Source organism: Mobula birostris, chromosome 6 (assembly GCF_030028105.1).
Source record: "Mobula birostris isolate sMobBir1 chromosome 6, sMobBir1.hap1, whole genome shotgun sequence".
Classification (NCBI taxonomy): domain Eukaryota; kingdom Metazoa; phylum Chordata; class Chondrichthyes; order Myliobatiformes; family Myliobatidae; genus Mobula; species Mobula birostris.
In genome coordinates, this window is record NC_092375.1 from 169,333,550 (window position 1) to 169,345,698 (window position 12,149).

Below are 12,149 nucleotides of genomic sequence, written 5' to 3' on the forward strand. Positions count from 1 at the left end.
TTTAAAACACAAATTGAGGTGGAAGCATGAAACACACTCCCAGGGATGGTAGGAGAAGCAGCAACATTTGGGACATTTAAGAAACTCTTAGATGTTGATAGAAAAATGGAGGGCTCTGTAGGAAGGGAGAGTTAGATTGAACCTAGAGTAGGTCAAAGGTCAGCAAACATCATGGGCTGAAGGGTTCATACTGTACTGTTCTATATTCACTCAGCAGGACGGGTCGATTCTGTGGAGGGAAATAGACAGTCAACATTTTGAGTTGAGACCTTTCATTTGGAATGAAAGATTGAGGTGAGATAGCCAGTATAAAAAGATGGAGGGGCGGGATGGAGTGATAAGTGGATCAAGAAGAGGTGGTGGAGCACTGATAAGGCAGATGGGGGAGGACAGAGTGGGAATGGTATCAGGGAAAAGGATATCTCTATTTTTCCCTTTCAGGGTTCTTTTGAAGACCCTGACTGGAGTTACGTGCTGACTACGGTTCTTTGCGGGAATGGGACCGGCTCTCAGGGTTTCACAACTAACCATTATTCAGCACGCCAAGAGCTCAGCCTAAAAGGTCATCTTGCCTTCAGAGGGCCGAGATCTCGTGACTCTGGAAATGGGCGGATTGAAGGTCGGTGTCTGGGCAGGAGATCGGTGTGTCGTGGGAGATGGAAGATGTAAGTTTGTGTGCCCAGAGACCCGAGATCTTCGGGCACAGAGCTCGGAAAAAGCAACGCAACGGACTTTTAAAATCGTAAACCATTGAGTGGTTTGTTATGTCTCCTCTCTCATTATGAAACTGTGACACCTCTTTCTCCTTTATTAGGAAGGGGAGAGAGAGTGAGGGGGTGTGGGGAGAGGGGGATGGAGAGGGAGGGAGTGGGAGAGGGGGAGGGGAGGGGGAGAGAGAGAGATATTATATAACGAGTCATCTTTGGAGTACTGCAAGTCTATGACTTTGCTGTTGCTTTGCTCACACTTGAGTGCTTGGTGGCGGGTGCTGATGCTTCTTTTTTGCCAGTGGGAGGATGGGGGATCGTTGCTTGCTGCCGCTTATGTGCGGGAGGGAGGGGGGACTTTGGGGTTCTAACATTTAACTGTCATTCATTCTTTGAGGACACTCCTCTGTTTTTCGTGGATGGTTGCGAAGAAAAAGTATTTCAGGCTGAATATTGTATGTATACATTTCTCTGACATTAAATGTACCTTTGAAAACTTTGAGACCTTTGAACATCTAGTTCTCTAACTCCCAGTAATTTCTCCCCCTCCCCATCCTCTCTTTTTCAATTCCCATTCTGGCTCCCCTCTTAGCCCTTCTGTTCTCCTCTCCTGCTCTTCGCCTACCTCTAGTCCTCCTCCTCCTCCTCTTTCTCCCATGGTCCATTCTCCTCTCCTCCCAGATTCTTCCTTCTTCAGTCCTCTACATTTTCCACCTATCACCTCTCAGCTTCTTACTTCATCCCCCTTCTCACACCCACCCACCTTTCCCTCCACTTGATTTCACCAATCACCTGTCAGCTTGTGATATCCTGTCACCTATCACCTGTCATCCCCCCACCTCCTTATTCACCAATCACCTGTCAGCTTGTACCCCTTCCCATCCCCCACCTCCTTATTCTGGCTACATCCCCCTTCCTTATCAGTCCTGATAAGAGTCTCGGCCTGAAACGTAGACTGTTTATTCCTCACTTTAGATGCTGCCTGATCTGCTGAGTTCCTCCAGCATTTTGTGTGTGTTGTTCTATATTTCCAGCATCTGCAGAATCTCTTGTGTTTCGGGTTTAAAACAAAGTTTGCACGTGTTTGTCTTATTACAGTAGCTTGTCTCCATTAGCACAGGTGCACAAAAAGGCTCTATGCTTAGCTCCCTGCTCTAGTCATTTTATATGAAGCTAAGCACGGCTAATGTGCCATATTTAAGTTCGCTAATGTCACCACCAACACTGGCTAATTTATCAAAGGCGGTGACAACAGGAGCATTTAGGAGGGAGGTTGAAAATCTGGCGGAGTGGTGCCACATCAGCCATCTCTCACTCGTGTTGGCAAAATGAAGGAGATGATCATTGATATCAGGAGGAAGAAACTGGAAGCCAGTCCTCATTGGGGATCATAGGTAGAGAGGGTCAGCAACTTTAAATTCCTCTGTGTTATCATTAGACAGGATCCGTCCTGGATCCAGCATGTGCCATTACAAAAAAAGCTCAGCAAAACCTCTACTTTCTTAGAAGTTTGCACAGATCTGGCATGTCTGGTATGAGGGGAGACTACTGCACAAGATCAAAATAAAAAGTTGCAGAAACTTGTGAAGTTAGTCTGCTCCATCATGGGTACCAGCCTCTGTAGCATCTAAAACATCTTCAATGAGCAGTGCCTTAGGAAGGCGATGTCTATCATTAAGCACAGGACATGCCCTCTTCACACTGTTACCGCTGGAAGGAGGTACAGAAGCAAGAAGGTACACACTCAGCGATTCAGGAACAGCTTCTTCCCCTCTGCCATCTGATTTCTAAATGGACATTGAACCCATAAACACTACCTCACTTCTTTTTTATTTCTGTTATTTTGCACTAATTTTATCTTAACTATTTAATCAATTTTTTCCTCTATATTTATTTAAAATGTATTTCATTGTACTGCTGCTGTAAAGTTAACAACTTTCACGATGTACACTGGTGATATTTAATCTGATTCTGATTTATAACTTTGACAAACTTCTATAGATGTGCAGTGGAGAGTAAAACTGACTGGTTGCATGACAGCCTGGTATATAAACACCAACGCCTTTGAAAAGAAAAGCCTACAAAAAGTAGTGGATACAGCCCATGGGTAAAGCCTTCCCCCACTATTGAGCACACCTACACGGAGTGCTATCACAGGAAAGCAGCATCCATCATCATGTCCTACCATCCAGGCCACAATCTCTTGCTGCTGACATCAGGAAAAAGGTACGGGAGCGTCAGGATTTACACACCAACAGGGTCAGAAACAGATACCACCTCTCAACCAAAGGGGATAACTTCACTTGCTCCATCACTGAACTGTTCCCACAACCCACGGACTCACTTTCAAGGACTCTTCATCTCATGTTCTCAATATTTATTGCTTCTGCTTTGATAATAAATTTCCTTTGAACTTTGATTGTTGTAATACACATTTTGTGGAGTTAAACCATCAGATAGACAAGTCGGATCAACTGACCTCCTCAAAAAAAGTGTTGAGCAAATATCTTTCAATAATGGCTTCATTTTTTTTTAAGGTTGCAATACGTGCATACCTCAGCGACCCTGATTTGATGCAAGTGTTTACATTTATGGATGAAAAAGAGGAGATTCAGAAATAATCTGGGTTTCCATTGCTGACAGGTCACAAAAGTGGGTAAGAGAACAGAAGAAACATTTTTCCTTGCACAGAAAGCTAAATAGTTACAGTTAGCAAATGAAGCAGGAACCATGTCAATTTTTAAGGATAGGTTAGGTAGCTGGTTTAAGGAAAGGGAGATATGGAGTTATGGAATTAAGGTTTGTGATTGCACGAAGATAAATTACCAATATTAGCTGTCAAATTCTACTCAATTTCTGCTATGCAGGAGCAAAATTACACCACATTATACTGCAAGAATCTGTCACTATATCGCAACCAATGAATTATCTAAAAAGGTGCAGTTGCCACTTATAGGCAGATATCGTGTCTAACATTTCATAAACCTCAATGAAATGAATTCTGATTTTTTTTGCACTTATAGAGGACTAAATATAGACCAGAACTCCCTGGTTTTTGTCAAAAACAGCCATGAAATTGTCTACATTTATCTGAACAAGTGGAAGAGCATAACAGATGCCATGCTGAAATGAGGCTGGTGCAACTGTCTTCGAACATAGAATCACATTTAAAAGGCTCAAATCATCCATCTTATTATGGTAGAAAATAATAAGTCATGGGCTAAAATCAAGCACATGAATCAGAATGGCAATATACTAACACATGAGGTGATACCATAACAGCTGTGTATTGTTCCATTTTTATCTCTCGTAATAATTTGTCAATACTCCATTATGCTGTGCATATAGAAATATTAAGAACATAAGGAAAAACATCTAGAAGAAATTCCATTTCTTGCACCCGAGCATGATACCCACATAGTACTTGTCTTAATACACAATCAAGCTAAAACAGATCTGTTTAAACATTCAACAACACACTAAGTGACATGAATCCTCTACACAAACACCTTTACCTTGGTTATTTTAACTACATCTGTGTCTTGTCTATTAATGTTGAAAGTTACATCCTTGATATAGGTCAATGCAACATCGTCACCATCCACTTCTACGTACATTTTCCATTTACAATCCTGATTTTAAAACAGAGAAACCAGTTGTTACTAACATTTACAATTCTGTCATGTTTTCCCAAAGCACAATAGCAGACATCAATCGGACTGAATGTGCGTAACAGACTTGACACACGTATCGGGATCATCACTCACGGAAAGTACAATTTCAAACTGAAAATATTCACTTAATCTTCCAAATATTTATAGTTTTAAACATATTTTTCATTTTTCACATTATTGAAATAACTTACTATTAGAAATTTGATTAACAGAATTAATATATTTCATTGATATTTTGCAAAAATATAACCAAATGGTGATATGACTAGAAACCTTTACTGAGAACATGATTAGACATAGAGACATTTAGACATCCATTACTTATGAGAACATTGTGAATGTAATTTAATAATTTACATTATTTTTTAACATTAAGCAAAAAAGCGAGGAGTAGGGCCTGCTGGCCCTTCGAGCCACGTTGCCCCAGCAACCCTAACCTAATCAATGACCAATTAACCTACCTGCCTTTGGACTGTGGGAGGAAACCGGAGCACCCGGGGAAAACCCACACATTTCACAGGGAGGATGTACAGAGACTCCTTACGGACTGGAGCACCCGGGGAAAACCCACACATTTCACGGGGACGATGTACAGAGACTCCTTACAGACTGGAGCACCCGGGGAAAACCCACACATTTCACGGGGAGGATGTACAGAGACTCCTTACAGGAGGGCATCAGAATTGAATTCTGAATTCCAGAACACCCTGAGCTGCAATAGCATTGTACTAACCGCTATGCTACTGTGGCACCCTTAATAATTCGAAATGTTATTAAATCTCATTTTAAAATCTGGCTAAATATGCACAAGAAGCAATGAAGGATATGAAAGTATTCAGAAATACTTTACGGTACTACATTTCGTATCAGCAGAAATCCAGAAAACATTCACCATGGGAAAGTTGATTCAACAGCACAGCCTACAGGCTGCTACACACATTAAAATGTCGATGCTTAAAAAAGAGATGGCTTCGGATATTACCTTTGCACACGCAGACGCAAAGTTGATGAAACATTTACCATTATTAAGCACTGATAATTATAAAACTATACCAGACTGTCGTTTGAGTTAACAACCGATACAACTTGAGGATGTGTTTGGGGCAATTCACAATTATCACCACATTGAATGCCCCCAATGTTCATAGCACAACACAAACAACAACAACAAAACAAGCCCCTTTTCTTCCTCCCACTCTCTCTCTGTCACACACACACACACACACACACACACACACACACACACACACACGCACACAGGCCTCCAACCCCAGGACAGGCCACTACTAGGCCTCCGGCCTCCAGTGGACTTGCAGACATTGGGCCTCTTACTTCCAAACACACTGACCTAGAGGCTTCGACCATCCGACCTCAACTTCTGAACTTGCCAACTTCGGTTTTTGATCTTTGCTATCCATGCCAGGGCACACTGATCAGAGGACCTTGAACGCTAAGCCTCAAACTATGTTTCACACAGATCTCCCAACCCAGGACTCGTTGAAGCACTGGCCCTTGTTCAACCTGCCCACATGCACTTTCTGAACCTGATCCTGGGACTCACCCATCTTTAGCCAAGATTAGCTGGTCAATGAAAATGCACTGTCCCTGAACACACGGACCCCACCCCTCTCCCCCAACCACTCAAAGACATAAAGCTAGCTGAGAGAAGTGAAGTTTTTGACTCCCACCACCCCCCCCCCCCACACACACACACACACAGAATTTCACTCAGGACATGTGGCAGGTGACGTGCAGTGGACAGCAGGATACTGGGGGTGGGACCTCTGCATATTTGCAAAGTGTGGGATAGATCTCCTGTCTACCTCCTCCTCTCCCACAGACACCCATCTGAAAGAGTTTCCAGTGAGACCACCGCCTACAACAACTCAAACCATGTATAATCTCTGCAGTTGGTAAGATGACAGAATGGAGAAGGGAGGGAAGATTCAGGGGGTAAAGGGGATGCTGGAAGGCCTCGAAGAAAGGGGTGTGGAATGGGGCACTCGACTGCTTAAAATACTACTGTAGACATGTAGTCTCAATGAGCCGAATGGCCCAATTCTGCTCCTATGTCCTATGGTCTTATGCCTGCTTCTCTACCCTTCCACACCATGGGCAGACCAGTCTTTGGTTTCATCAGTGTCAACCTCCACACCGCCTTCGACCTCAGACGGTTTGCCTGACATTGACCATTGGTACCAGCTACCTCTGGATCTCGGAGAGAAACCAGACCCAGCTCTGTCCATCCTCTAACAGCCTTGACAAATTAGCAAAGCAATTATTTTCAATGTAAGTTTCTGTTTAAAAATTTCTAAACCCAACAATTTTACAGTAGTCCATTGGGCAAGAGTGCAGTAAACTATGACTGGACTTCTTCACAAAGGACTATTCAGCCCAAATAGGTCGATAAAGAAAATGGTTAGCACCTATGATTAGGAAACATGCATCAGCATTTCTTTTGGAAAACTGAAATACAAAGAATTTTTCACACTCAGTCAACAATACATTCTAAATCTGAATTTACAGTAATAGATAAGATTTGCTTAGATGATTTGCATGGCTTTGCAGGCTGCAGTGACTGTACTTGGATGTGATGCCTCTTCTGATTCCCTACCCTTTCAGAAGGTACGGCTTACACGTGATCCCGAATCTTGCGACTTGCTGGGTTAGTCGGCTGTAAAGTCAGGCAACCTGACGCAGCCCTAGCCTCATGTGGCATGCACAGATGCAGACTTCCTAGCAGGAATCAATGCTGGATATTTTCCTCCCAAAATCAGGACATGTCAAGGTCAACAGTAAAAGCTGGGTGTCACCCTGGATCAGCAAAGTATCAAGATGCTGATCTCGTATGTTAGAATAGCACATGTTTGGTATTGAATGTACTAATTGAGATGCACTACTAACAGATTTCAATGCAGACTTTATTTTACTTACAAATGGTTATTTACAAGGCAGATGCATCCATAAAAGAATTGGCATAGCATCTGAGGGGTTTCTAATAATCTACGGTTATAAATTTTAAGAACTAGCATAAACAGTAGCTTAACTGCTTCCCTTTTCAAATCTACATCAGTTTTGTTATAAACCTTGCAAAATTTTTTACTTATACATTAATCATTTTTATCTTCTTCCAAATTAAGTCTGCTTTGGTGAGGGTAGTGCTGAGCAAGGGTGCCTGACTTTTTACTAAATATTAGACTAATATATCATCTGCATGACCTGATGTAGTTACAGTTTTAACCTACATGGAGGTATTTTCACTGTGCTTCAATGCTGCAGTAACAAATGTATTTACACTTTCAATGCTTATTCACAATGAGCTCTGAACTGCAAAGCTGAAAAAAAGGCATGACAAGGTGATACATCCTTTGTTTGTCCCCAAAGATTTCTGTTAGTTCACTATCAGCAAAAGAATGTGCACTTGCACAAGTAGGTCTCTTGATCCCCTTGACCTTCACCAGAAAAGTTATTTAAATCTGTGTAACAACTTTAATTCTTGTTAGGGATTGACATTCCACGTAAGAGCAAGCTGAAATGCTGTAGCAGACCTTAAGGTGAGTTCAATAATTTATATATAAGGAATGAGAATTTATATGAGAATCAATTATGCATCAATTTCTCCCACTAAATACAATATTTTACTTACAAATTTTGTGCAATTTTTTGTGTCATGTAAATCTTGCTGACAATTTATACATTCCTCAAAGATTTGAAGCATTTTGTGTCATTCATGAAATCTGATGATTTTGTGCACTGATATACACAATACTTCACTGCCAATTACATGTTACGTACTCACAGCAAAGCAAATATGGCCTTTTGAATAGAATTATGAAATCTTCACTTTGTGAGCAACAGCAAAACATCAGGATACCAGAGGATAATATTTATTTGCATGACTGCTTACAAAATGAATTCCCGTTGTTAATTATTACGAAGAAAACACAGAAGTGGAAGAAGTCACATTAGGGCACCAGTCATTTTATAACCTATGATTTAAAATCATGCAGTTAAGCTCCTTGTCCGCACCTAAACAATCATATGAGCACCACTAACTTCTTTGCCGTTGCGTTCACAGTCAAATTCTTCCAAATAAATCAAAACATAGGAACACGAGAGCAACATTCAGTGCCACGAATATTCCTCTATTGAATTAGACTATGGCTGGCATGTTTCTCAAATTCATTTAACCATCCTTATTCCACTCTTCACTTACCTAACAAAAAGTCCATCAATTATCAGTCTTGAAATTTTAACTCCTCCAATCAATAGTTCTTCGTGGGAGTGTTTGAAGATCAGCTTTCTGACTTCAATTATAATTCAGTCCCAATTAGTTTAGTTCCAGTTTTAAGATCTTCTCTATAAGAGGAAATAGTTTCTTTTGGTGTATTGTGTTGAATTCTTTAATTTTCTCTAATCACAGAACTTAGCTCTGAACATTCTAAACTCAGTGGAATACAATCCAATTTGTTCCTGGTCTCATTCTGATGAAAGTTGTACTCAAAACTAATATAATCTCATATACACAACCTTCTGTTTTACTTTCTTGCAATAAATCATGAAGCACAAGGTTGGAAACAAATTTTATCCCAACTTCTTCATGCGGGAACAATGCATGATGCAGAAAAAGAGCATCAATATTCAGTTGGGAACATATTGCTTGTAAATCAAATTCTGGATATATCAGCTGTTACCCACAAGAGTGCTTTATCAAAAATGACTGCCCAAAAAAGATGACATTGATTGAAATATCCTGAGATGTTTTTAAATGTAACACATGTCTGTGCAGGTCTCAAAGTCAAGCCATTCTTCTAAGAGGTCACAATTACCAACTAAACATTTTTTAATAATGATTTTCAGGAAGGATTTTATTTAACATAATAGACTGATGAAAGTTCAGTAAACTTTGGGAATTACCAGTGTTAAATGACTTCCAAGTGTAGTTACATGGCTAGTTTGCATCATTATTTTGGTCTGCAGATCGGCAAATGTCATTGCTGTTAGTTTTAAGTAGACACGAGGCCTGAGATCAGATAAGTATCTGTTAATCAGTGTTACTCCATTCTGTTTACAATGCCATTGCCTACTGTTCTAACATCCCATGAGACATTTGTAAATAAAAAATGAATCAACAGGAAGCTGCTCCGATAGAACTACTCAAGTAGACCTCACTAGCACGTAGGGGTTACAACTAGGTCTTGAACAGAGGATTTTGTTTTAATCGCCTCATGAGAAACAATGTCCCATAATGATGTACAGAACTATTACTGCACTAATGAAGAATCATACATAATTCAGCACCTTTCACTTGGCACCACTGTGATATACTCATTAGCACAGACACACAGTGGAAGTCAGATGGTGTCCATGCAATTGCAGGCATTATTTGCAGTGCAGCTGCTTTCATGACATTGCCAGTATATAAAAACATGACGCCAGTTTGTTTTATTTAGTGCTAAACCTTCTAGTTTGTAAAAACAAGCCTGACACCAACCTGACATGAGCAAGTGAAAATAATTAGCTCTCATTTTCTCAACCTCCTATTTCCTCCTCCCTGCTGCGTTTTCTTCCCACTAAACCACCACATGTCATTGGAAATAGGAGGCAATTAGTGGGCTCATTTCAGCCCCACAACTGCAGCAAGAAGAAAGTATTTATGATGGCACAATGAACAGCTGAAAGATTAAATAACATTTGTCTTTTGAAAAGAAAATGACTTTGGACTAAATGGGGCATTTTTGATTATATTCAACCAGCCTCTGAGTAGCAGTTTTAAATTGGGCCTGCCTATGTGATATAGGATCCTCAGAGAACACAAAATGAACCACTTACAAAAAAAAATAAAATACAACTCCAGCGGGCAATTTGGTGTTGCACCGAATATTAGAATGCATCTCTGTATAAAAGTTAATGAAGAAATGTAATATTATTGTAAATGCAAAGGTGACTTTGAAGTTAAAAATTAAGATTTTCTCTCTGTTAGAATAGATACACAGCATTCAGATGATTAAGAGCCTGCTGCATTCAAGAAGCATTGCAAGCTTTAAGTAAGCAGGGAAAGAAAAAAATAGAATTGATATTGCTTAAATGTTAAAATGATGAACAATGCTTGCCTGAGGAATCAGATTAGTCATAAATGGAAAATATATTCTATGCAATACACTTACAGTTCTGCAAAATATACCAAAAATCAACAGCAAAAACAAAAATCTTTACATTAATTAATTTGTAGCAGTTTTAATTCAACAGCAATTTCTACTCATTTGATCTACTGTCTTTAATGTATCAAAGGCACTTCATGGAACTTCACTGAAGAAACGTTGATACTGAGTAACAAATTAAGTATTAGGGCAGATGACCAGAGAGGCAGTTTTCAAGAAATGTCATAAAAAAGAGGGACAAAGATTGATAGTTTTGGGGGAGTCGGTGTAGGGATTTTTTTTTTCAAATTATTCATCATTCAGGATCTAGGCATTTCTGGGAAGGCCTGCCTTTATTTCCCACATTGAATTGTCCTCAATCAGATGGAGATCAGTTGCGTTCTTCAACTTCTGCAGTGTTTCGGATGAAGGTACTACATAACGATACTAGCTAGCGAGTTCCAGAATTTAGATCTGGTGATGTGAAGAGCAGTGATATATTCTGAACACACATAAAAGTTGCTCGTGAACGCAGCAGGCCAGGCAGTACCTCTTCCTAGAGATGATGCCTGGCCTGCTGCGTTCACCAGCAACTTTTATGTGTGTTGCTTGAATTTCCAGCATCTGCAGAATTCCTGTTGTTTGCGTTGATATATTCTGAAGTCAGGGTGACGCACTTGGAGGGAACATGTAGCTGGTAGAGGTTATGGGATTGTGCGATGCAGTACGGAGAGACAAGAAACTGCAGTTTGTCTTGAAGAGAGTACACCTTGCAGGTAAAAATGGGCTACTTTGTCCCACAGCTGTCGGTAATTACATGGTACTGAAGCTGTTCACAGCTAGACAAGCAGTAACTACTGTGTTAAGAGTGATTTTTGGGTTTAGGTCATTTACATTTAGCAAATGGCTTTGGCTACCAGTCTTCTGTTCCTTGAAAATGTATTGTGGATTTAATGTGGAACAATGGATTCCTAAAAGGCTGTGAATCCCAGTCCAGACGATGCTGGCGTCTGTGGGATGGATGTGAATCAGAAGGTGTGAAGTTTCTATACAGTTGCAAACAAAAGTATTGTCTATACTTTATAAATATGGAATTGTCCTTTGTGTTTAGCACATAAATAGCGAGCACCACGTTGGGCCAGCAGACCTTTCCACCAAAAGCGTCTCCATATGATGCCTGCTGTACCTTGTTTAGTCAAATAAAGAAGCTGCTTTGTATCTATCAGTAATTTTCTTCGGCGATTTCACTCACGCAACAATATACTGTATCACATTCTGACTTGTGAATTATAAGAAGAAGGAAGACTTTACAGTGCCAGGTGGGTCACTTGTTAAATCTGAACTGCTCTTGTATCCATGGTGTCTGTGTGGTTTATCTTGTTGAGTTTCTGGTTAATGGCAATGATAACTGTCAGCAATGGTAATGTCATTGGATGTCAAGGGAAGGTGTTAGACTCTCTCTTTTTGGAGGTGGTCAATACCTGGCACTACAGTGACATGAACATTACTTGCCACCTGTCAGGGCACGTTTATATATTGTCTAGTCGTTGCTGCATGCAGGTACTGCTTCATTTGCTGAAGAATTAAGAATGGAATTAAGCATTATTTAACGTGAACACAGGCACTTC

General features: G+C 40.4%; 1 protein-coding gene across 4 annotated transcripts in view; it reads right to left on the bottom strand.

Annotated features, from left to right (window-relative positions):
• The window catches only part of LOC140199568 (mitogen-activated protein kinase kinase kinase 20-like), a 126,104-nt gene that overhangs the window by 16,487 nt on the left and 97,468 nt on the right, over positions 1-12,149 (bottom strand). For all 4 annotated transcript variants that reach the window (XM_072261852.1, XM_072261854.1, XM_072261853.1 and 1 more), the window contains exon 17: positions 4,223-4,339. In XM_072261852.1, coding sequence (XP_072117953.1) covers positions 4,223-4,339 — 117 coding nt within the window. The remainder of the gene's footprint in view (positions 1-4,222; positions 4,340-12,149) is intronic.